This window comes from Ictalurus punctatus, chromosome 16, assembly GCF_001660625.3.
Source record: "Ictalurus punctatus breed USDA103 chromosome 16, Coco_2.0, whole genome shotgun sequence".
NCBI classification, from domain to species: domain Eukaryota; kingdom Metazoa; phylum Chordata; class Actinopteri; order Siluriformes; family Ictaluridae; genus Ictalurus; species Ictalurus punctatus.
The window spans coordinates 16934170-16962166 of NC_030431.2; the positions used below are offsets into that span (position 1 = coordinate 16934170).

General features: G+C 38.8%; 1 protein-coding gene across 2 annotated transcripts in view; it reads right to left on the reverse strand.

Moving 5' to 3' along the window:
* Positions 1-2136: 2136 nt before the first annotated feature.
* chsy3 (chondroitin sulfate synthase 3) overlaps positions 2137-27997 on the reverse strand; it is a 51280-nt gene continuing 25419 nt past the window's right edge. For both annotated transcript variants that reach the window (XM_053686980.1, XM_017490022.3), the window contains one exon: positions 2137-4465. In XM_053686980.1, coding sequence (XP_053542955.1) covers positions 2894-4465 — 1572 coding nt within the window. In that variant the 3' untranslated portion in view covers positions 2137-2893. The remainder of the gene's footprint in view (positions 4466-27997) is intronic.

Here is a 27997-nt window from a genome sequence, read left to right on the forward strand (position 1 = left end):
GCATTTACACCGAAGCATTTTACCCAGGATAGTGCAGCTTCTCATGCATGCAATCCAGCTGTGCTAATGAGTAATGTCATTGTATATGCAGAAAACATGCACGGTACCTTTTATCACTATGGACTGTAAATATATGTCCAATTTTGTTTTAATTTCTATGTAACTTGTACATATTTCGTAGTAGATTTTGTTGTGAAGGAATAGTTAACCTAAAAACAAAATCACTGAGCAATAAAAAATAGTTGGTTATAATATTGTTACACATTCACCTCACTGAGTGCAGTTATATCTCACTTTGTTGTAAACTCAAGTTTGTTTCCATCTTGGTACTGTTTAAATTTAAAATTAATATTTAATATTAGTCAGTTATTATATAAACTTCAATCTTCAAATAGAATGGCATTGGACGTGCACACAATAACGATGAAGCTGTAAGAAAATAAATTAAACCTACAAGAAAAAGTGTAGATATTTAGTTTTAAATCGGTGTTTTTGTCATCATTTATCACCGCACACCTTTACACTGGGCAGGATTGGGGATTTCCGCATACTTGCTATTACTTCAGGATTTTCGCCTTTGTGGCGGTAACTTTTTGCTTTCAGTAACTTTTTGCTTACCACTTGGCGGTAACTACCTCCCACTTGAAGATCTCCGGGGTGCATTGTACATACTTGTAATGAGCTGCTCCCCGAGAACAAACTGAACAGAGAGCAGCCTCAAAGTTTAAGGACCTACATACAGATATAGTCCAAATACAATTTAGATTTTTATTTTTTTAAATAAATGCTAACATGACTACCAGGCGAATAGTACGACTCAATAATTTTATTTCATAATTATATTGCAATATATATTTAACTTTTGTTTAACATGATTAAGTAGCCTTCTTCTCTGGATAACTGGCAGCGCCCCCTATTGACCAGCCGCCGCTGGTGGCCATAAGGTGTTTGCAATATAATATAGTGTATTTTGACACTAGACCAAATTCAGTCAAATTGCATGTAAATGAAAATGTTAAATGGTATTTTTTGTATTAAATACACAACTAACAAGCACCTAACGGACTTCATGAGAAAAGTACCCTAATGGTCAATACAATTTCCCAATTCCACTAAAAAAATAAATAAATTATACACACACACACTGCAGGTCAAAAGTTCAGAGATACTTGACTGAAATGTTTCTCATGATCTTTAAAAATCTTTTGATCTGAAGGTGTATGATTAAATGTTTGAAATCGGTGTTGTAGACAAAAATATAATTGTGCCAACATATTCATTTCATTAGAAAACTAACATTTTATTTACAAAAAAATATATATTTTTTTAAACTGATGACTTGCAGCGAAATATTCAGAAAAGCAGGCAATAAGTGTACAGCGTAGGTGGGAACTCTTTAATACTGTTTAAAAAGCATCTCAGGGAGATTCCTCAAGAAATTGGTTGAGAAAATGCTAGGCAAAAAGGGAGTCTACTTTGAAGATGATAAAAATACGCAATTATTTTGATTTATTTTGGATTTTTAAAATAATTTTATTTATTTTTTATAGTTCCATTTGTGTTATTCCAGAGTTTTGATGATTTTATTATTATTCTAAAATGTGGAGAAAAAAAAGATAAAAATAAAGAATGAGTGTGTCTAAACTTTTGACCAGTAGTGTATATATATAACACACATATATACTATCATTGGCAAATCTATTGCAATATCATACATGTTCTGCAAATTGTTCCTTGAGCAATGTGCTAAAATGGTGTCTGAATAGATCAAATGAGCTTATTGAGAAGTTTGTGGTGTGTTTGACAGTTTCATGGGGTCAGTTAGGTATAGGGTTTGGACAGAAATGACTTTGATTGTACAAGAATATGTTTCATATTCTAATGGATATATCTATTATTTAGTATGTGAAACACCCAAACCCCAGCATGCAGGAAATAATCCTTGTGGATTTGGTCACACTGAGTTGGTAACACTAATAGGCAGCTCTTATTATGATCAGATACATTGCATATTAAAGGCTATTGTAGAACATACTGAGCAGAGTACATGCAAATATATACAAAACTATACCATATCTGTCATATACGTACATCATAGCACATACAGTTTACCGACTACTAATGAACTGACACAGATGACCAGGGATGAAACACAGGTTTATGCGTTTCAACATTTATTATAAATAATCAACCAAAAAAAGCTTATTTTATCACAAAGCAACAATAATAAGAGATGCACTTTGTTTGCCACAGCAAAGCCTCACAAAAATAACATAAGATAAAAGACTGAATACAGAAAAAATATTGGAAGGCAACCAGTACCTTAACATAATAATCCTATTGCAACTAGAAAATAAAAGTTACAGTAACTTTAAAAATACTGCAGAAATAAAAAATATTTTAATAGTACAAAGAATGTTTTCTTCAGTCCCCCTTTAAAGCACATTTATGGTACTTTCGTTAATATTGTCCCCATGGGAATATATTAATTTATTAATAATTTATTTATTCATGGTGGTGTTTGTGTCCACTTTAACCTGGAAACAAGAGCACTTCTCATTCAGCTTTAATGGCAAGGATAATACTGAACATTCACACACGGTGGTCTTGTGATGAGAAATATGCTCCTGAGTAAATCAGCAGATTTCATGTTTTCAACAATGAGCACAAAACAAATGGCATTAACATTTTCCTAAATGACCTTTGGAAGACGCTGTGAAAGAGTCAACTGCACAAATAAATATGCTGCGCCAAACGCTGCTAGAGTACCTTTAATTTCACACACTTTCTTCCACTTTAGACACACACACACACACACACACAATCGGTCTTTTGCGTCCAGGTATTGAGGAACTGAGGTAATCTCCAGTGACACTGACAGATTGCTGGCATGTCAGGAGGAAGTTCTGTTCCTGTATCCTACGCCTAAATGTTTCTCCAGCCACAGTTCGGCTAACTGCATCGCAGATGCATACGTACTCGCTTTGGACCCCAGGCACATTTTGTATTGCTTGGGCTCTAGATTAGTATCGCATTGGACAGGATGAAACACGTGCACTATACCGGGTTCTTGTGAACGGAACACTTTTAAATCGGAGTTAATGATCTTTGTGAACAAGTCGACATCCTCCAGCCCCCAGCCTTGTATCGAAGTGTCAAAACCTCCAGCTTTTAGCAAGTCGCCTTTGAATATGCAGGTGATGCCGAAGCCATAATCTCGCCAGAAGCCAGTTTTTTTGGTGAAGACAAAGTTGCTGTCTTCAGTATGGCTCCCAGCCAGGACGATTTTGGGATTGTACTGGCTGAACACGACAGGAAAATAGGCTTGTCTCCCTTCAATGGCGTTGTCTCTACATCGCTGGAGTGCGTCACTACTGAAGACCAGATCCACATCACAGAAAAATAGCAGGGAGTTATTATTAAGGCCAGAGGCACCCATTTCTAAGGCGAGACCCCTAGAAAACTCTCCTGTCATTGGTATTACAGACAGATCTGCTTTGGGATATTTATTATGGTAGTCCTTAATCAAGTCCAAATGCTTCTCCTTGTCTTGGTTGCTATCATTATCCACCAGGATGATGATTAGTTTTACATTCTGGTTAGAATTAAGGCAGACCTTCTCAAAGTTGTCCATGAAACGCACGAATGTATCATAACGGCCTGTAAGCGGTACGAGGATGTGCAGCTTCTTTTGACCCTGCTCTCGTGTTTCCCTGTTCAACTCTGAAAACTGAAAAGGGTAAAAGATCTTGAGTGAATTCGAGAGAAGCGAAAAAGACTGGAAGTCACTATTGATTGCCTCCACTAGTTCAGCAACATCTAGCTGCTCAGGTTCATTAAAGTAAGGCCTACTAAAGGACTGCTGCAGGTAGACATGTCTCCGGACTGGCACTGTCACTTTTCGTCCTTTGTGCCTCTTATAGAGCAGCATAAGATCCAGGATGTACTCGGCACCATGTAGAGGATTCACCCTCCTGTAACCATACTGGATTTTTTTGAAGTCAATGACACGGCCTCGGACTTTGGAGTTCTCATTGATCATTTCCATCACCTGGAGCACCGTGTCCTCTAAGGCAGAGCGCAGCACGTTTCCGAGACCCTGTCGAGGCATGTTCTTTTCGCTAGTAGAGTACAGGTACCTCCCATTAAGGAAATCCCACTCGAGTACGTCTGCTCGTTCGGCTGGCTGGTAGCGGGCGTAGGAAGGGGGCGCGCCCAGCTGCTGGTCCTCCCACTGTACCTCCGTGTTGCTGAGGTGGCTCATGCTCATGCTCTCACGATGCAGCTGGATGGTGTGATAGCGCAGCTGCGAGATCTGCCGGCTGAGCATGTAGCTGTGCAGACGGTACTGGTAAGCTGGACGCTTGTTGGGGTGCAGAGTGATAGCGTTGTGAATCTTGCTGCTGTGCAGTTCCTCAATGAAGCCTTTCTTGTGCTCGTAGTTTTCATAGAACAACTCCTGCATCTGTACAGGCAGAAACAAAAAAATAGACAATAGAAGGATGAGATTTTCAGCAGCAGTACAAGAGTTACAATTATCTACTGTATTAAACACATGATTAGGAACCAAACTGCATTATACCCTGTTGCTGGGGTGGTGCCATCAAGGGTACGTATTTTATACCTGTAGTTATGCATCTTTTACACGGGAAGGTGCAAATACGTGATAAGTAGTTTTAGAGTAAAAGTACATTTAAAAGGTACATCAGTGGTCTTTAAGGTCTAATGAAATGATCAAATTATTTTTAAAGATACACACTAAAGGTACAAAAGATGCACCCTTGATGGTACCACCTCAGTGACAGTTTGGCATCTTTATTTCTGAAATCTTCATGCTGCTGTAGGTAGGAATAAAATGAGATCTGAGTCTGGGGAATCTGAAAGCAAATTTATTTGCTTGTTCGACCAGAGGCTATGCCACAGTCCATAACCACATACGCTGCACTTTCTTTTCTTCTTCTTTTTTTCAGCTGAACAGTTTGTCCAACATCTGCAACAGATATGGGCTTAGCACAAGACTGTAATTGAGGAGTTGAGACTGCAGGGGGCGACAGATACATGTGATACGTGTGATAAGTGTGCACACTGTTAAAACCTCAAATTGTACAATCGTTGTACCAAACATGTACATTATACATAAAAATGCCATGACAACACCAGCTGGAGTGCATCGCTACTGAAAACCAGATCAACATCACAGAAAAATAGCAGGGAGTCATTATTAAGGCCAAGTCGACATCCTCCAGCCCCCAACCTTGTATCGAAGTGTCAAACCCTCCAGCTTTTAGCGAATCTCTTTTGAATATGCAGGTGATGCCGACGCCGTAATCTCGCCAGAAGCCAGTTTGTTTGGTGAAGACAAAGTTGCTGTCTTCAGTATGGCTCCCAGCCAAGACGATTTTGGGATTGTACTGGTTATGACATGACAGGAAAATAGGCTTGTCTCCCTTCAGTGGCGTCTCTACATCGCTGGAGTGCGTCACTACTGAAGACCAGATCCACATCACAGAAAAATAGCAGGGAGTTATTATTAAGGCCAGAGGCACCCAGTTCTAAGGCGAGACCCCTAGAAAACTCTCCTGTCATTGGTATTACAGACAGATCTGCTTTGGGATATTTATTATGGTAGTCCTTAATCAAGTCCAAATGGTTCTCCTTGTCTTGGTTGCTATCATTATCCACCAGGATGATGATTAGTTTTACATTCTGGTTAGAATTAAGGCAGACCTTCTCAAAGTTGTCCATGAAGCGTACAAACGTATCGTAGCAGCCTGTAAGCGGTACGAGGATGTGCGGCTTCTTTTGATCCTGCTCTCATATTTACATAAAAATGCCACGACAACACCAGTTATTTCCATTACCAAAAAGCGAAGAAAGCTTACATAGTAAGCATGTGATATTAAGTAAGTTAAGTAAGTATACGATATTCAGTGAATTTCAATACTTAAGGATTTTCTTCATTTGATTGTGAAATTACGTCTTGTCCATAGAATAATGCACATATTAACTGATTCTAAACTGTACACACAAATACAGTCAAATGAATCTTTACCCATTCCATATTTATTACAAAAGAGCAAACGTACATCTTGCTTTAAATGTAAGTGGTTCTTAAGTCTAACGCTATATAACGATTTTAGTTTGACAGTTAGGTGCCTGTTAAGGAGACCTTCAAAATTAACAGAATATGTCTTGACCAGTCTTCAAGTAGGTACTGAGGAACATCTCATTTCTCTTTCTGACAGAAATTGCAGCTTGTCATGTTACGAAGAAACTGCAAAGTGCTCTGTGCTGTAGATCTTCCGCTGCAGCAAAACGTTAAAATGATACCTTTACCCCTTGACATTGGAGACCCCTTCCAAAAATGCGAAATAAACATCTCCTCACAGAAAACTTCACCATATCAACAGTTACACAAAGAAACATGGAAACTACCGTCTGAGCCATACAGAATATACAGAATATATAATATACAGAACACCTTTTGGTCCAATCAGAATTGAGAATTCAACACAGCTGCGGTGTAATCATTAATGTCTAATCAACAAAGACAAAAAAAAATAAATAAAAATAAATTTCGCTAATGGCTCCCAGGACGTAATAATAAGTAACTGCATAATAAACTTAAAATTATATTAGGTTAAAAGTTCAGTTATAACAAATTCAGGGTACATTCACTCCTGCATTTTAATAAGACTACTTGTGTAAAATGTATAGTTTAAAGCAGTGGAGGAGCCAGGAGTTAATTTCGGGAGGTGAGGAAATATCAATATAACTGTACAGATTATGTGACGCTGTTATTTAGTATAAGTGCGACATGCTCGCGCATTTCAGCTGCAGACAGTAGTACTGTAGGAGCGTTGATGCCACGAATCCATTATCCACATTTACCTTCAACTAATCTCGCCATATTAATACCCTCACCATAACACACCTTTATTACAGTTCCACCCAAAATGATACAAATAAAATACTAGTAATGATCCCTCCATTCCATTTTTCTCCTCCTGCACTAAACCTGTACTACCTCACCTGTCATCTTGATCCACCTGAGCTCATAATGGAGCTAGCTCGCTTCTAGCTTTCAAACAGAAACGGAAAAATGTGTGATTCTGATTGGTTAATCCTGTTTCTCTCCATAGCAACGAGTTGGCAATAAAATATGATTAAACAATAAATAAAATATGATTATCTTAGCATATTTATCTTTTTATATTGACCTTAACATCATTAGAGCACGATAACTGCAAAAAAAACACACAAAAAAAACAAACAAAAACGTATGCTGTATGACATAATCAAAAAGCATTTGGGACTGTCATGCAGCTACTCCAGCTATAAAGGCAGTTTAATAATAATAAAAAATATACCAAAAATTACACATGTCCTTTCAAATAAACCTGACTGAACCTTTGCAAACAGCATGTTTTTATTACTCCCTCGTGGGGAAATGAAGGTGTCACAGCACCATGATAGTGGGAATAAGAATAGCGAGGTAGAAAATAAATAAATAAATAAATATCAGTATGGCAGTGGACAATGGCAAACGTGCACGAGCAATATAAATGTACTCAACATGAAACCATACATCAAAATTGGAAGGAAGTCATGACACCACAAACAGCAGGAAATTGTAACATAGCTGCTTAGTCAATGTGCGTTTGAAGATGAAAAATGTTGTCGTTACGTTCTTTCAGTGAAGAAGGAAGATCACGTTTAGGACTTTCCTTTGGCTGCAGCATAATTCCTCCATTTCTCACACCAGTGTTCCAGACATTAGCAAGCACATCTTCTCTGCTCAATTCCTCCACTGATCTGCAGAGTACTGCTCCACTTTACACTGCCAGATGAACTGAATACAGCTTGATCTTTAATTAAGTGTGACCCAGAGCAATGCCAGTTATTATTTACACGAGAATTAAAGCAAACGTGGCTGAACAGTACTAAATTGACCTGGATGGAAGTGAATGAACGGAATTTTAATCAATTAATGACTAGCTATATGCATTATAATCATCTGATTTAACACAAGGTTTCATATCGTCTGATTCTCTGCATGGAACCAAATTTGTCCCAATAAAGCCATTATGGTAAAGATATTTGGGGACTAGCATTATGAGAAATTCTCTCGTTTTGTAAAAGTCTCTTTTTGTATCGAAACTTTCAGCAGCTGCTGTTGGATGAACCTGAACACATAAATCATAATGGCATTACATCAGACAGTCCTTCTGTTCGTCTAGCTTTCCAGCCAATCCTTGACAAACGCAGCAAACATTATCATATCTTTCTAGCTTCATTCTCTCTTCATTCTGAATCCATGACAGTGTCCATAAAAATCGCTGAAGCGCAATTTCTACAATTTAGACCACATTTCACAAGCCTAATATGTTTTTCTGTATGTTCACGGTTCATTTAGCAGTGCATTAAACTCCACATTATTTTGCACTTCCATTCGTGCCGTTACAGTTAAAGCGTAGCAGCGTTTGCTGATCGTGCCATGAACATTATGTGATATCACTAAGTAGCCGATACTAATCGTACGCCTAAAGCCCTTAGGAATAGGAGTCTAAGAAGTAAGTCCAAGGCTAGTGCATTTAGAAAGCATGTGAACACCAGGCTGTGCAGCACACTGACCTTCATACAAGTCTAAAATAAATTCAAAAGACGATGAAAACCATTCCAGTGTTTTCGGGTGTAGTTATCTATATGAAAAGCGGTATAGCAGAGTGAAAAATCTAGGTGTCCTGAAAGCTGTGGTGCAGCTTGCCTCTCAATCACTAATTCAATTTAATTGGAGAACACTAAGCGGTTAAACAGTGACGTTTGACAAACCTGTAGAACAATTCCACACGGAGTATCCATGTGGCCCTAATGATCTGACTGTTGCTGAGCTTCTCATGGAGTCTTTTTTTAGGGAATACACTTTGGGGCATGCTGTTCTAAGTAAATACTTAAAGAGTCGTGAAACACCGAATTACATTTTCTGAGATTTTAACAGAGGTGTTCGTGTCACACATCATAAAAGACAATGTTAGCATCCGTTAATTTTAACTGTAGGAGAAAACTGGTTAATTTTGATGATGAGACTTTACAAAACATAAAAAAATATTCTTTGCATATCCCAGCATGTCAGGAAGTTGGGATCAGAGCGCAGGGTCAGCCATGATACGGCGCCCCTGGAGGGTTAAGGGCCTTGCTCAAGGGCCCAACAGGGGCAGCTTTCCGATTTTCAGTCAAAAGTTCTACTCATGAAAAATGTATCGTTTGCCATGTCCGCTGACGATGTCGCTAACTCTACTGTAGTAACGGTTTTGATGTAAATAACTCTTGCTCGAATTGGAATTTTTTTTGGTGAACATAGACAAGTAGAGCGATACAAACAGTGAAATGTATCAGTGCTGTTATACTAAATATTAGTACTCTTGGTACGCCAATGAAATTAGTGGACCAGAACTAACTGTTGTATAAACAGTATTAACACTTCTTATCGTGTTGTCACTTTTGATTGGTTAGAAAATGTCATAGAGTGGGTAATGCACTTCCAAATCAAAGGTTGTAACACATGCGAACCAGTCAGACATTTGACTTAATCCATTTGGTCATAATACTGTACATAACGAGGATAAGATCACAGGTAGACCAGGTCCAAAATTCGAAGTTGACTTCAGGAGAGCACGGAGCGACCACTCTCCTCCGTGGAGATCGTCAAGCACACCAAATTCATTGGTGTTCACCTGACAGAGAACCTCACCTGATCCCTTAACACCAGCTCCATAATCAAGAAAACCCAAGAGCATCTTTACTTTCTGCTCTTGAAGGCTGAAAAAACCCATCTCCCAACCCTCATCCTCACCACGTTCTACAGAGGAACCACTGAGGGCATCCTGAGCATCTGCATCACTGCCTGGCTTGGAAATTGCACCGTATCGGATCGCAAGAGCCTGCAGTGGATAGTGAGGACAGCTGAGAAGATCATTGGGGTCTCTTTTCCCTCCATCATACACATTTACCCCACAAAGCCACCAGCATTGTGGATGATCGCACACACCACTCACACAAACTCTTCACCCTCCTGCCGTCTGGCATTCGGGCCCTCACAGCCAGACTGCGTAACAGCTTCTTCCTTCAAGCCATCGGACTCCTCAATACTGGACTGGACTGACACACACACACACACACACTCTCTCTCTCTCTCTCTCTGTCTCTCTCTCTCTCTGAACTGAACACCATCCCACTCCCACTGCAATATTTGCACATTTCTGTATTGACTGCACTGCATTTTTTGCTGGTACTGTATTTATAAAAACATCATATTTAATTTCCTGTCACTATTACACACTTTACCTGGCTGCTACTGCAAAAACTCCTATGTCCATATTTGGTATAAGCTTATCTGCTCAATACGAAGTCTAGCATGTTGTGTTTACATTCACAGCATTGTTTAAGTTACTCTTACTGTGCCTATTGTCCTGTTTTAGTAGGTACTGTACTGTCTTATGTTGTTAGCACACGTTTGCACGTGCACGTCTGATGTAGTCGGTGTATTATTTGATGTAGCATGATGGTCCTGGAGGAACGTTGTTTCATTTCGCTGTGTACTGTACCAGCTGTATATGGTTGAAATGACAATAAAGCCACTTGACTTAACTGAAATGAGAAAATACATAAACTAGGAAGTTGGATGAGGAATTGGGGGAATTAAGGAAAGTCACAGTTAGAGGCAAAGTACAAATTTCTCATGAGATCACGCTGACAGCATTCTGCATCATACAGGAGCTTTGTGGACATATTTGTGTTGCATTTCTCATTCTCATATCTGTGTTTATTTTGTATTACTGTTCTGCTCCTGAGCAAAAATCCATAAATGTTGCAGTGGGTTGTGACTGTAGATATTTTGAAAGTCATTGCTGTCAGTGCAATTTGCTTGATTACGCTTTGGGTTTTAAAGCTGCCTTGAACAGCACATCTGTATTAGCTGCTCTTCTACTAAATGATACCTGAGAGTGCAAACCAAATGTCACATGGGTATATTACTGATAATCAGTAATTCAGGATGGGACACAATTTGCATCAAGAACTGATAAAAGAAAAGTGAGAAAAACACAACGTGAAGCCACACGGATAGAAATATTGCTAGCGTATGAAAGCTTTAAGCAAAAACACCCACACAACAGAACTGGCAAGACACTATTTGTTATTTCTCTATTCATAATTCAAAGGCATCTAGACAACTCCTTTTGCATCAACACAATGTTTTTGTCTGGATGAAAAATAAGGATATTGGCAAATAGTGATGATTAATTTTTAAGGGCTACCCCATTAGGACCCTGCTCAAGTCGGTGCTTTAATGCCTTTATAAGATACAGTATGTCCCCTCAGAGAAAAGCATTATTGATTGGATGCGTAGCGTATGATTGTGAATAAATAAGTATGATGCTTTCCATTCTTAGTTGAAATCTATTAAGGGCTGAAAAATGAGCTCACTGAGCATCCTGCTCTTTATAGTTTGATTACTGTCTTAGTGTAAAGCAGGTTATAAATGTCACAAATTAATATCCTGTTAAATGCAGAGTTACTACGCAGCAGTGGCTCGTGAGCATAGATTTTGGTGGGGAAGGATAACGTTGATAACGACACACTTGACTTGTGCTATAGACTACTATCTAGTGAATGTTTTAGAGAAAGCTCAAACAGTAAAAGGCAGCTGAGAGTCGACAACAGTCATACAGCATAGAGATCAGTATCTAGTTTTGAGTGGTGTCCATTTGTCCAACTGTGTTCAATGTTATATCATTAACCAGGGTTGCCAGGTTTCAGCAAAATTTCCAGCCCAACTACATCTCAAAAACCACACAAGAAGACCTGAAACTAGCACAAAAATTCTGCCATTGGAAAAGGGAGCTATTTTGCCTTCTTCTCCTCAGCTTTCGAGAAGAAAACAAGATCCCTGTGGTGCACTAACATTTGTGATGTACAGTCATCATCCATTACACATCAATAATCCCTCTGTCTCCCAATTTTTGTCGTACAATAGAAATGGTTCCGTACATCATAGACACACTGTCTGCACTTACACTTTGCCTTTTTCGTGGGAATTCATCAGAATTAATTCTGATTATTTGCTACAAAGCAAGATCTAGACAGCTAATCTAGTTTAAACTAGCACATGATGGCAATATTAACTGTCCTGTCCATTGTTCCTCCCCTGAGCATGGAGCAGTGTGATTCCTGCCCCAGTGGGCCTCATTAGTGCTTGTTGTAGTTCCCATTTTTGACCACAGAAATAATCAATTAATGGAATCCACGAAACATCATTTTATAATCTGTCAAATAGCAACGTTTTTTAATCATTGGTTGCTCCAAAGTGGTAATTAGTGTTTCAACAGAATTTAAAAATGTGGAGTACATGTGAATGAGAACTACATGATGCTTAATTTGCTGAGCAGCTGATATAAATAGACGAGCCGCCACTGTTCTTAAGCAAAATGCATAAAGGTTGGCAGGTCTGCCCTGAGCATTCGGTTCACAGCATGCCATCCATTTTCTCTGGAATAACACAGCACTTGGAGAAAACCATAGAAATGTCTAGACGTTCTGAATATTTCTGCTGAGCTGAAAAATATAAAACTGATTAAAACAACAACAACAAAAAATCCAGTAATTAAATTGGAGGATCATTTGTATACTGGTGTTAGGATGGATCTAGATCTGAGAATCAGTAATGTGGGGGATGAATTAACAGCTTTTTTATTGTGGATGTGCCTGCCTGTGCAAAGCGGTGAGACCTGAGCTTATTCATGTGAAGAAGAGGGATTAATTTCAACAGGAAGGCCTTTGAAGGCTCAGCCTGTAGGGAGGATCACTGAATGCTGTGTGGTTTCAGCTTGATGAGTATTCAGAATGAATTGACTTCATATACTGTTTCTCAAGCTCCTCTTGTGGCACACTGGATGTATCATTCACAGGCAGGCTTCGAGGCAAGATAACAGAAAAGAAATTGATGTACCACAAACTGTCCGCGCACCCGCTCTGCTTCAACATTACATGCTGTCTGAGTGCAGAGGATTTAAAGAAGCTGAGAGTGATGATTTCAACATCTTATATTGTACAGCGCAAAGCCCCAGACAAGTAAACTCATCAAACTGCTGCTGACTATAAGCTGAGAGATGGACAGGAAAGAGCACTGCAATAAAATTCCACAGGCTATTGAAGGTAAAGGGCATGCCGGACCCGATGATCAAAAATAATCTCAATGTTAGACTATTATACCATGCCATTAGTGTAATTCTTTCCACTGCATATTGATTTCTGCAAAGATTCATTCCACTTCCCATTAGGGCTTCAAGTGTGGCTAATGTGCAATTAGTGAAAGAAGAGAGAAGGGCATGAAAATGGTACAATTTAATTACACTGGATGTACTGTATATCAGATTAAAACCAATACAACCGAATGAATGCAACTGCTGAAACTGACATACACTGCATATTTAATATACAAAGGCGAGTCAAATGAAAGCCTTGATATTTTATTTTGCATTGTATATTGCAAATAGCTGTCACGAAAGCGTATCTTTTGTTTTTGCGAAAAATTTAACTTTTAAGCTTTTTATTTGAGTCACCCTCATAAATCACATGAATGTCACTCAGTACGCTTATATGGACAACAATAATGCAATATTAACCCGATTAAAACAATACTCTGATTAAGAAACTATCATGTAAACAGCGATTTCTGATGACCTTAATCTGGCTAAAGTCATACTCGAGGTAAACACAAATCGAATTAAAACGTGTGGAGTATTACCATTTTAGTCGCATTATCGAAGTACATTACAGACATGTACACACCTTAATCACACTATTAACGTCGTGTGAGAGTTTTCACCGCATTACACGTTCACACACGGCAGTGCTCAACCGTTTGACAGCAAACAAGAGAACACGGCTGTGTCCGAAACTGCAAACTTACCTACTATATAATAGGCAAGATACATGTACTTCTATATACTATATAGCAGGTATGTGATTTGGAACGCAGCCCATGGCTTCAAGCAGTCGTTTATTTGAACGTATAGCATGACAAATAATTAACGGACGGCGTGGCGTGGGGATGTAATGATGTGTGCCGTTAATTGATCTGTTTTTTATAACACATAAAACAGGAAGATGAAAGGAATATTCTCATGTAAACACCTTAATCACAACATTGTCTTAATCAGAATAAGGTCAATAATTAGCTTACTGCTGTCCATGTAAACGTAGTCACCGCCTCTAACATGAGCGTTAAAACATGTCCATCAAAATGGCTTCTTTATACATGTATTAATGTAGTTCAGATTAATAGGATTTATATAAAGAAACTGGCTTAAAAAATAAAAAGTCTTGAAAAAAATTCTTTCTGTGTCCTGGATCATCAAGACACAGAGCAGAGCTCAATATTTAAAATGTCAAAAAGGCTTTCATTTTTTGGAATATAGAAAAAGGAAATTAAAATGACCACTGTTAATGAAATCCTTTCCTTTGAAGCCATGACAATATCTACTGCTAATATACTGTATTACCATTCACAGGGAAGTGAACTTGGAGCAAAGAGCTCTGAACTCACAATATTCTCATCTGTGAACCGGAATCTTATCTATACAGTCACCACTACATCCAAGGGCAGCTGGTATAAATGAGTTGGCAGAGTTGAAACCTGCCATGATGGACAAAGACAACAATATACGCTTTCTTTTTTGGCATCCACATCATATTATTTGCTGGTAAGATATATGTCTTAAGGTAGATTAGATTGGATTTTTGTTGAGCCATGTTTGTAAGAATAATACACCATATGGTATGTATCAGACTGTACACTGATCAGCCATAGCATTAAAACCACCTGCCTAACATTGTGTAAGTCCTCCTTGTGCCGCCAAAACAGCTCTGACCCGTCGAGACTTGGACTCCACAAGACCTCTGAAGGTGTGCTGTGGTATCTGGCACCAAGACATTAGCAGCAGATCCTTTAAATCCTGTAAGCTGCGAGGTCGGGCCTCTAAGGATCAGACTTGTTTGTCCAGCTTGCCTTCTTCCCATAGTGCATTCTGGTGCCATCTCTTCCTCAGGTAGGTGGCGTATACGCACCTGGCCGTCCACCATGGTGTAAAAGAGAATGGGATTCATCAGACCAGCCACCTTCTTCCATTGCTCCTTGGTCCAATTCTGATGCTCACGTGCCCATTGTAGGTGCTTTCGGCAGTGGACAGGGATCAGCATGGGTACTCTGACCGGTCTATGGCTATGCAGCCCCATACACAGCAAGCTGCGATGCACTGTGTTCTGACACCTTTCTGTCATAGCCATTATGAACTTTTTCAGCAATTTGTGCTTCCAACATCCCTTTTTTTTTGAGAACGGACTGTTCACTTGCCTAACATATCCCACCCCTTGACATGTGCCATTGTAACGAGACACTTAATGTTATTCACTTCAGTTGTGTTAAAATGTTATGGCTGATCGGTGTAGATTCTTGCAGCCTATCAGTGATGGTCATGTCAGGTGATTACAGACACCCCCTAGATTTAATCTCCATCTGATACTAGATTTTAGCTCACCCATCTAATATTACACTATCCATCACTGACTAAATTGTAAGATTATTAGGAAATCTTCAACCAATCCTGAGTCACCAACCACTTGTGCTATAGTGTGTTCAAGTAAAAGCTACTAGCCAATCATAGTGCAGGAGGCGGGATATGACAATACAGTACTCAACATGTATGCCTTTTTCATGTTTTTAAAATACATATTCAGGGTTACTTTAAACTTAATACAAATACAAATTGAGCACTTCAATTATTTTCGGTATTTTAGCATTTCAGTTACTTCTGGTTGATTTTGATAAGACCTAGCTATGGTTACATGCTTTCTTTTAGTTCTTATGTCAAATGCAGTTTGAATTAAAGCTCTCCTCGCCTTGCCTTGCACAATGCGAGGCGGTTTTGTCACTGGAATGATTACTGTCACTGTAATGCTGAACTGAAGAATCATTACCTACATTTTCATTAATATATTCATTTCTAGCAGTAGATTTGTGTACCTATATTCTCTGGCGTCCTTCTGCCCTCATCAAATCTCTTTTGTAGTATTTTGTGCACCTCAAAAAAATGCATCATCAGAGATCCCCCCCCAATTCAAAACTAGAGAGTAGAGACTACTCTGACACCTCGGTAAAAGGCAAGTAGGCATGTTTACAACAGATGTATGGAAGGTTAAATTTAAAAAAAATTGTCTGAAGTGTCCTTTAAACAGCTTTCACTCCACACAGGCGGCTTAGGGCATTAAAGTGTATCTTAACAGAGGACATAATTCAGTGGCATGCACTGCTTCCTGCCTGTAAAAGCATTTTCCAGCTTCAGTTCACCTGGGAATAAAAGAGGATATTGGAAAGCGTGAGTACCCGGACATTTCTAACTTTAGAGGCAGTGAGAGAAGATGATGTGGGTTTTTTTAAACTTCGAAAAGGGCTAATGTGCATTACGAGCACATTTTCAAAATGCTCAGCTCTTCCATTAAGATCTAAAAATATATCATATATTAAGGAAATTGTCGATTTTTGCAGGGGAAAAAAAAAATGACACAGCTGTATTTAGCCGAGGATGGATGCGTTGTAATGGAAAACGTGCTGATGCCACAGTGGGAAAATCTTCCTGAGGTTCAAACAGCTTCAAGCCAACATCTCAACTGCGGGGTTCAAATCTTTGATGATAAATCACTTGCACAGCAACTGTTTAAACCCACAGTACTAATGTATTTTTCATTGGAAGCTTCATAATAAATTCTTTTTTTGGGGAAATGAAAAAGCTCTTCATGTAAAAAAAAAAAAAAAAGGCCCAAATTTTCATCAAGCACAAAATTGGTCTCCTACTTGATTAGAAATCCAGAATGCAACGTCTCTCTTCTAGGAATACCACACAGTGGTCAAATAAAGAAAAATCACTCATCTTAATGCAATAAGTTATATTATATTGTTATTGTATTTTAGACTTGTCATGTGGCAGCAGCTCCTGGGATTTTTACATTAAACAATCTCTAGAGGTTAGATAGAATGTTGCGAAAATCGTACGGGGGTGCACAGTGGCTTAGTGGTTAGCACTTTTGCCTCACACTGCCAGGGTCGGGGGTTCGATTCCCACGGCTCTGTGTGTGCGGAGTTTGCATGTTCTCCCCATGCTGTGGGGGTTTCCTCCGGTTTCCTCCCCCAGTCCAAAGACATGCATGGTAGGTTGATTGGCATGTCCAAAGTGTCCGTAGTGTATGAATTGGTGTGTGAGTGTGTGTTTGATTGTGTGCCCTGCGATGGACTGGCACCCTATCCAGGGTGTACCCTGCCTTGTGCCCGTTGCTCCCTGGGATAGGCTCCAAGTTCCCCGTGACCCTGAAAAGGATAAGCAGTATAGAAGATGGATGGACAAAAAACATTCAGTAAGAGGCGATTACTCGTTGATACCTTATTGATAGGAAATTTCAGAGGAAAATGGCCAGGTTGAGCTAACAGGAAAGCTACTGTAACTCAAATAACCACTCTTTACACCTGTGGTGAGCAGAAAACCAGAAAAGCATTGCCTGGCATCAGCTACTTGAATCCATGTGCGAAATGGTACCCAATTTTGAAATGTAGTACAGGTGTAAAACAGAACATGCTAACCACTTCCCTTAGCATAAACATACTTTGATGTTCTCACAAAAACCACAAAAGGTTCACTGTGTTGGAAAGTTAGAAGGTTTTCAGTTACACTCGGAGTAGATAAAGTCATTTAATGCTGTACTTATTAATAAAGCTGTGTCTTTTGTGTGACTGAAGTCAATTAGTTGGCCCAAATATAAAACATTTCAGAAGTGTGTACTTACATTTTAATCTAGTAATTTAAAAACTGCTGGGTTTATCCATGTTCTCAAGGCCTCTGCTGAATAAAATACACATCCACAGACAGTAAATGCACAATGGCAAGACCCTAATCTATGATCTTATGATATGAATGAAATGTTTTGTGGGGGGTTTTTTTCTTCCTTTCTTCATTCTTATTTCATGCTTGGCCCCTACACTGCAGGGATAAGCAACAGAGATCAAATCAGTGTTCTGTGACTGTGGCACTAATAAAGATGGATGGGAGTCTTCATCGACAGGCATTAATCCTAGCTGAGAGTACACTACAGCAATGTCCTTTCCAGGGACACTGTGCTACAAGATGAATGTATATCTGGCATTGTTAAAATGGCCTGTGATAATGTGACAAACATTAATGATTCCCAGCACCAGTGAAACATGGTTTATAAGAAAATACATAATTAAAGTGAACATATCAGCAGGTTACTGAGGTTTAAATGATTCTAACACGATGATTTCAAGGGCACTTCATCAACCCTTTTCTTAAGCTTAGTCATCCATCACAAAGACTCACCTTGCTGCTTCATTAGTTACTTTTTTACCCGGATTATAAAAAGACAACATCCAAAATATGAACATAATTTGCAATATAATCATTTCACCCACCAGAAGCAAATGACATCTGTTTATGATCAGTGAGTACTGCAGTGCCTTGACAGTTCAAGTTTGTTAGAATACATAGTACCTTTATACTTTATTTATCTATGAAGAATTAATAAAGATAGAAAAAAATGATCAATTCTTAGATGCATTGGGATTCTTCCTCATAATTCTGCATTAATAACAGTGCCATTCATTCTGCCAACTGTAATACATTATACTAATGTTGCTCATGATGGATGAGAGGAATCAAAAAATAAAATTAAAATTTGATCTTCATGTAAATTCATCTTCAGTGACTGCTTTATCCTGGTCAGGGTCACAGTGGATTGGGAATCTATCCCAGGAACACTGGGCGCGATTTGGGAATACACCCTGGATGGCAGGTAACCATGCACACACACTTTCACACGCTCAATTGTAATAAGGGGTCATTTAGAATTGCCAATCAACTTATAGCAAGTTTTTTGTGAGGTGGACACCAGAGGAAATCCATGAGAACACGAGGAGAACATGCAAATCTCCGCACAGACACTAACGCAAGCTCAGTGCCAGCCCAATAAGTGATGTTGAAAAGAGTTCACAATGTTCAGGAGAACATGTTTTATTCATGTAAATCAGTAATCTAACCACAATACAAAAACTGTTTGAAATAATGACCTTAATCAGTAAAAATAGCTTGTGAGCTCAAGTTCTACTGACGTCTATTGAGGGATCTAATCACCTCACAGGAAAGGAATTCGTTTTACATCACACCAGCACACCAAACTGAGTCATAGCTAAACTTGTACCAACTAGTACTCTGGGGTATGTTTTGGGGGAAACAAATCAAGCTTTCATATCACATTTAAAGTTGAAATGTTTGTAGAAATGCATAATCTAATGTCAAGCCATGTAAAGCAAATGTTAGTCCACACTGAACTATTCCTGCACTAAACCACCAAACAGCTCCACGTGTCAGTTCTGGAGCATTTGGCAGATTTTCTGGTTTGCAGGAGAAAAACTGTGATTTTGACCTGTGGGTTTAAAGGTTGCATGCCATTACAAACCACAGACCTTCAGGCTATACTGGATCCTGGCAGACAAAGAGCTATTAGTACCATACGAGAGGAAAGAATGGTGATCTAACCGTCTCTCCATGCCAGTGCTAAACAGGCAGAGACCGTATAACTGACAAGCACTCTGCCAGTGCTTCACGTCCCAGGAGGATGAGAAAGGTGATAAGTGCACACGATAGTAGGCGGTGGAACAGTACAACTAGCACAAAGGCAGCAATGTTCATGCATCTCTTTAACCATGATTATTTAACTAGGTTTAACATATTGAGCTGTATTCATTGCGAAATTCCATGCTCCATAACGGAAACTGGCATGAAAGCTAATGGGCAATTCTTTCAAATAAAATAAATTGTAGTACATTATACAAGATACAAGTAGGATTATGCATTTAAATGAGGTATATTCAAATAAGGAACAGTAACCAAAGCAATCTTCCTTATTAAAAGTCAGTCACTAGATCTTCATCAGGCATTTGACTCTCCTCTCACATTCTGAAAGAGTCCTATGTGGGGTCAAATAAAGATTTCAGGTGCATACAGAGTAAAATCATCTCATTTCTATGCCACCGCCATTGCTTGTGTGATAGCTTTTGGTCCACTTGCCTGACTCATTGACATTGCATACTGTACAAACAAAAACATTGCTAAAATCTAGAGATGTATCGGTGCACCGATGTATCGGCCAATGATCGGCATCAGCCGATAAAGGCAATTTTTCACGCCATCAGCCGATAGTTTAAAAACATCTGATGATCAGAGCCGATTATATCCTGTCAATCAAAAGAGGGCGGGAAAACACATGCATTGCATGTTGTCTGTAAAGATGATGTCTCTTGTGTGGAATGACGACAAAACTGCAGTTTGTAATCTCTGTAAGCTCTGCACTGATCAAGTTTTACGCTGGACGCTGCAGCAGTGAAGCGGGAGATTCAGCGTCTATTTTTTATTTTTTTTGCCGCGCTGCTCGAGCTGCTCGCGCTGAATTAAAGCGCCAGTACACTGCTGAAAGACTTAAATAAAGGTGAACTGACAAAAAAGTATATATTGCACAGAAAAATATATTTGTAGAGTATTATGTTTCATATCCAGTTAATGTTAATATAAGTTAATATCATCAAAAAATATTATTTATATTGATATAGTTTATATCATATATTTCCAGTTTGATGTCAGTGATGAAGTAGAAATGTTTTTGTTTGTGGTGACTGAATGCGAAGCCTAACAGGAGGCTTTATTAGAATTCAATCAATTAATTGTGTTAATGTGAATTAATAACATTCAATAAGTTAACAAATCTTACTTTAATCTTCAGAATTGAGTTCATGTGTTAATGTTAATGTGAGTAATGTGTTTTCTGTTTATGAGACCAGTTACTTTGAAACAACTTGTTGAAATGGAGAGAATAAAGTTTTTATTTAATTTTTTTTCAGAAATGTGGAATTACTTATTATTAATTTAAAAGAAGGTATAAAAGGCCGAACTATCGGTATCGGTATCAGCCGATATCACTCTGAATAATCGGGTTATCGGTATCGTCTGAGAAATTTAGTATCGGTGCATCTCTTCTAAAAACCTACAGTACTGACAAAACAGGATTTTGACTGCCTCAGTCCACTATAACGGGACTTTGAAATATAATCAGTAAAATCATTCCAAAATTTTTTAATTTTTGCATGAAATATGTGAATCTGTTTAACAACTCATGCTTCAAACATCCACTTTGATGAGTCATCTATTTCAGATTATGAAAAATTTACATTTTATTTTCACTCAACCCTTTTACATGAACACGTTCACCCCTCTGAAATATTTGTGCAATACTCCACAAATTCAACAGAAACTTGCATCATCCGAATTTCCTGAAGATCATGGGAAGGCGAAAATTAGGTTCATCCTTCTTATTTCTTTCAATGATAATGTGATATTGACTGATGTGGTCACTTTGAACTTACATCCCTGTTACCCAAATGACAGATTATTAATTATTAGAAATGATTAATTAAACAAATATATTTGAAGTAAATCAGTAAAATGTTCCTAATGTCCTCATGACACTGGTATGGATGCTAGTTGACCACATTTTGCACATTTGCTAATTCTACGCAAAAAAACCCCCAAAAATGAACCATGTTACATATTTAAGAGCATATAGGGCAGCCAATGTCAGCAAAGAGACCTAGACATCAGATAATGAGATACTGTTGCCCGAGATTGGTTAACGCAACTGTTTTTCTGAACAGCTAAATGTATGTTGTCTTAGATTCAATGTTGCAAAATAACACATTTTTACAAATAAAAAAAAAGTTTCATTCTTCAATGGTTTGTCACGTATTCCCCTTCTCAGCACGTGCTGTGCATCTCAGTGCGCATTGCAGATCTCAGCGTGCGCTGCAGCTGTCAGAATGAACGGCACTGCATCATGGTTTTGTGTATGTTTACATGGCCACATGCATATTATTTTTGGTTCAAGTCTTATCTCCACCTCTGTGTCTTGATTGCTCTGACCTGTTTTAGGTTCTTCCCTGTTCCACTACATTGTGCGTTTCTGAGCCTTGTTTCTCATTCCCTAGCTCACGGTCATGGTTTTCTGATCAACGCTTTATGATTATAAATTTTCCTCGGATGTTGACGTATGCCTGTGTTTTGACCTTTGATACGGACTTTGACAACGATTCCATGTGTGTTGTGGAAACTAATGATGTCATCATTAAAACATGTGCAGGTTACTCTACTTCCTGAACAAGTGCGAACCCAGGTTCGGTACTACGGTGCGCTTCCTGATCTGCATGACAGCTTTCACATCACCAAATTTTCATGCAAACCGTGCTTTGTTTTCAACTAAACTGCCAGCGTGAAAGCCCCCAGAGACACAAGGGGGACCTACACAATATTAAACAGGTGGTTTTAATGTTATGGCTGATCAGTGTCTAAATTTATACACAGGAAGTAATTTCTCCAGTTTGTTCTGTACAGCAGCAAAAGAAAATGAGCAAATACAGCATCATGAACTGCCTTAGGCTTGTTTGCTTTCCTAACAACCCAAGCCATTTAGAAAGAATATAAATATTCAAGCACTGAGCTATGTCTTTTCATGGTACTATAAGCAATATTTAGAGGCATCAGCTTTAAGAAATCAGCGGATCTTGATTGAAGGTCACCAAGTTTGTTCTGTTTACAACATGTCCCCTGTCTCCTTGCAAATATGGGATTCTGAGGCCATCGTGAACCATAAGTATGCACAGATAAGATTCTGAACTTTTGCAAAGTTTGCTTATAGCTGAAAGAGCAGGGAGGCACAGCTTGGGATGGATTTTACAGAGCTGCAATAAAACAGGCACTGACTAGTTCTGTTTGCTCTAAGAATGTTATATAGGTGTGAGTAAACTGAAGATTTATTTTTTTCCAGAATCTTTAGACAGACCTTTGTTCACAAACATGGATGAGCTGGCTCAAATGGTTGCGTATAGATCCAGGTGAGTTCAAAATACACTAAAACATATTGAGAAGGCGTTGCTATGCCATAATGGTCCACAACGTACTCGGGTCCTCCTCTAAAGTCTGAGGTTAAGGCTTTAAAAATTAGAATTTTTTTCTTGTAGTATTAATCCTTGTAAGTTTAATTGAAGTCTTTGTTCTAATCCTGCTTATTACTATTATACCCAAGATGCAGTGCTGTTGAAATTTATGTTCAAATGTGTGATGCTACTAAAAACTGTGTTTTGTTCATATGAATTTTACACACATTATGAATATGAATCTACATAATTTTGTCTTATATTATGTCTTGGGACGACTGTGGCTCAGGAGGTACAGCGGGTTGTCCACTGAGCGCAAGGTTAGGCGCAAGCCTATGCACCTCCACATGCTGAAGCGTCCTTGGGCAAGACACTGAACCCCAAGTTGCTCCTGATGGCAGATTAACGCCTTGCATGGGAGCTCTGCTGCCATTGGTGTGTGAATGCATAAACAAGAAACAGTATAAAGCACTTTGTAGAACCGCTCAGATTAAAGGGCGCCATTATTCCATGGCCATACTGTATATTAGCCTTCTTCTAATATGTTATCATTTCTACATTAACAATTCGTTCACAAGGGTCAATATTTTTGGGGTGGATGCTCACAAAATGTAAACATAACGATAAATGCGTTGTCTGTAGTCTGTAGGACAGAGGACGTACCTCTTTACTAGTTATGAGACATCTCCAAGACAGTGAAAAGTTTGTAGCTGCTATAAAGAAAGTGATAATGGGAACATAAATTTCCCTGCTTAGATCACTAAATTCTTATCTCACCTTATCTTTTCTGTTGGGAAGAAAAGGCATTGCTCCATAGGCATCCAAAAAGCCCAAATATTAGAAACAAATAGGCAAAATGGATGTTTTTCACAGACGTCCACAACAATAAATGTAACTAAAATTGACAAATGTTCAGTATATTGCTCTTTAATAAATAAACCATGTAATCAAATTGCTGTGGTGTAACAGGAATAAAGCACATTAGGACATTCTGTTATAGGAAAATAATTCACTTTGATTCAAGTCACATCACACCACCCAACTGTTGGTTATTTTTTCCTAACCGCATGTCCCGTCATGTTTTATTACCTACTTGGTCAACAGCTAGTCTACTTAGCGAAGTAAGAAAAGCATGAACACATTACTGCCAGCGTGTCAATAAATTAACCTGCTTTCTCATTAATGTACAATTATCAGCTAGTCAAAAAAAGAGAGATTGTTTTGAATGGAAATTCTACAGGTTGCAAGTTTGTCTATCTGGTTCAGCCTCATCCATTAGCAATAACTTTCTGCCTGTTCGTTTCTAATATTTGGGTCTTTTGGAATTTTGTGAGCTCAGAAGGGAAATTTAAGTGTTACAGCAGCATATGATACAAATAAAACCAGATAACATACAATGCCAGTTAAAAGATTTTGAATAACTTCTGTTTGATTACAGAATTAATCACTATTATTGGCACAGACTTAATAAATATACAGAATAGCAAACCTAAATCTTTATCGAACTTACATAACTGTGCACTTTCGGATTCTAATGGAAAGATTCATAGACAGTGCCAGTTTGAGCTACCAGTGCCTGATTTCAGTGAAATTTTGTTCTGGCCTTTTCCGATTAGTTTAAATCTATATCGTTGTAATAATATATGGTCAGTTTTTGAAACACTGATTCACTTATTCCTTGGTTAAGTTTGACTGGCAGCCCAGGTAAAAATGGAAACAAAATGAAAGTTATATAAAGAATATAAAGGCAGAAAGTATTGAGGAAAATGTTGATATACTGTATACAGAGAAATACAAATAAACAAATCAGTCAAATATACACATATAATAACGAGTATTGGTCACAGTACAGTGAAATTCTTGTCTTCACATACCCCAGCATGCGAGGAAGTTGGGGTCAGAGCGCAGGGTCAGCCATGATACAGTGCCCCTGGAGCAGAGAGAGTTAAGAGCCTTGCTCAAGGGCCCAACAGTGGCAGCCTGGCAGTGCTGCAGCTTGAACCCCCGACCCTCGGTTCAGTAACCCAGAGCCAGGCGGTGCTGGAGCTTGAACCCCTGACCTTCTGTTCAGTAACCCATCACCTTAACTGTCAAGCCACCACCTCATATACTGCATTTAATATGTACAGTGGTTACTGAGTAACTAATAGTGAGAAAGAAATTGTAGTGGTGAGGCAATGCAGAGGTACTGTAGTCCAATAAACATTTAATCAAATAGTGCATAATACCCATAGGACCTGCAGCCAAAGCTGCGAGTAGTTTTTTGACAGTTATTTCAAGAATTTTATGCTCTTACCTCTGCTATGAACTGATGTTACAGGCCAGCACAGGTTTTTATGGCACTGTTCGGTTAGAGCCTTGCTGATGCATGCTGACACAAATGTGTTTATGGTTATGACGTCACAAAGACTTAGAAGCTCATAGCTCATAAAGCAGTTCAGAAAACAAGCTTAGTTTCTTCTTATGGACAGCACTGGATTAGAGTAAAGGCTGGGGGTTTTGATACTTTCACAGTGTGTGCAGATTATATTCAACACTTAAGTGAACCAAGCCGAAGGGGTTAAATCATATTTTCTGCAATATGGGACTGCTGTACACAGGTGCAGGTTCAATATAAGTCAATGAAAAGTGTGCAGGTATGTGTTAAACTTGCTTTTAACTCCATAACAGGGTGATTTACTTAGGGTGACGTTATAACAAACTGTACAAACTGCGTCGCAAAAAAAATTAAAGGTTTCATTTTCCAGTCAGGCAGGATCCTCATTCCTCTCACCTTGCAGACTATTTTGGACTACGCAGAACTGAGCAATTACCACAAAAATGATCAATCTGTAGCGAACGAGGTTTCATTAGAGATCATTCTCATTAGTTCATTAGTCTGCCATCCTACCACTCCCTCATAATAATAAATTGAGACTGTTCATGTTGAACATGCAATCACTGAATGTTGTGGAAAAAAAGGGCGAACCTATTAAAGCTTACAGCTCCAGCGTTGCACAAGCATAAGCACAGCAATGCTGATTCAGTGAGATACAACTGCAAAGGTCATACAGGGAATGAGGTCCACTGCTCACTAACAAAACAGCCTTTTATGCTCCTTGACTACAAATGCGCTAATACACGTACATGAATGAAACCGAGGTCCGTTTTGATTAGAATTCTATGTGTCCTTTTATTTTGAGATTATTGTGTATTATACTACAGGGCTGCTGATTTCTCTAATCTGATTGGTCAGAATCGTTTTCTATAACAGTAGCTCTGGCAGTCGTTCGGCTGCGAGGTGCTCACAGCATTTTTTTGGAAGGAGTCTCCAGTGTCCAGTGCTTTGTAACAGTCAGAAATTAAGCTGTAAATTCAAGCTGTCAGCATATAAAACTCCATTTAGGTACAGTCATACAATACTGCTATAACCAGGCTATAAACTAAACAGAGATTTGTTAACAAATAGCCTATCTAGTGCGTACATCATCTGCATCAACACAGGGGTCATGGTGGCTTAGTTGGGGGTTCGCAACTCTGGGGTTGTGGGTTCGATTCCCACCTCTGCCCTGTGTGCGTGGAGTTTGCACGTTCTCCCAGTGCTTCGGGGGTTTCCTCCAGGTAATCTGGTTTCCTCCCCCAGTCCAAAGGTATAAGCTGTAGGCTGACTGGCATTTCCAAATTGTCCATAGTGTAGGAATGTGTGTGAGTGTGCCCTGCAATGGGTTGGCACCCTGCCAGGGTGTCCCTGCCTTGTGCCCCGAGTCCCCTGGGATAGGCTTCAGGTTCCCTGTGAGCCTGGAAACGCGGTACAGAAAAAGGATGGATGGATAGTGTCATATCTTTTTAGTGAGACCTGACAGTATAAACCCATGAGAGGTGTTCTATGAGAAGTAGCTTTACATTGCTGTCATGTGATAGTTAAAAGTATATTTATTTTTTTATAAAAACAAGTCATCCACTGCACTCCTCCTGAGGCATTGTTATGGTGCAATACTGTACGCAAGGGATTATGGTCTTCTGTTAAGAGCTACTTGTTATTTTTCAGAATGATAGCATAGACTGGCCCAGTGAGAATTCAACATAATGGCCATCTTTTTTTCTTCCTCTTTTTTTAGTAGGCCTGAACACAGGTGGTGAATGCTGTATATAATCCCTTCAAAATTGCTCAAATACACTTTTAGGAGCGTCTACAAAATGTCAGTCGCCCACGCTAAAAACCCACCCACGCTAATTATCCCCTCACACCAATCATCCACCCACACCAATAATCTACCTACAGCAATAATCCACTGACAAAGTAATATAGTACTTACATGATCTTTATTAGTTATTCAAGTGCAAGCTTTTAAGGCTCAAACATCTCTCTAAGCATCACATGATATACATCAGCTTCATGCTGTTTAAAGCAGAAAAGGCAATTCCCTCTAACAGCACAGAGACTGGAAAAAAAAAACCCATGTTCTGACTCTGTCCTGCAGTTCAAGAAAGTAATTACTAAAAAACTGTTCTTGGTTTAACTGAAGAATTTACTGTACGCGTGTGCTATACCACCTACCTGCAACATTGAACTAAGCACTTTCTTTGAACAAACGATAATTGTGCTGCATCAACGAACCAGAGAAAGGGAAAAAAAAATCTTTGAATCAAAACAAGAGACTCTTGAGAAGGAGTTGGCCTCAGTGCACTAACTGTCACAGTTTGCTACTTCACTTTCTTTGAACAATTATGCCTCCTTTGTGTGCTTTTAAATATGCAACGTCAGCGCTAAGTGCAGGTTAAGGATTAAATGGATAGGCTTTGGACGGTTGATTTAACATAATGATTGTAATTCTTCTTAGACCTGTATGGAACACTTTTCTTGAAAAAAAAAAACTAGAATGAAAAATGCACAATAAAAAGGACATTTTCTCTCGC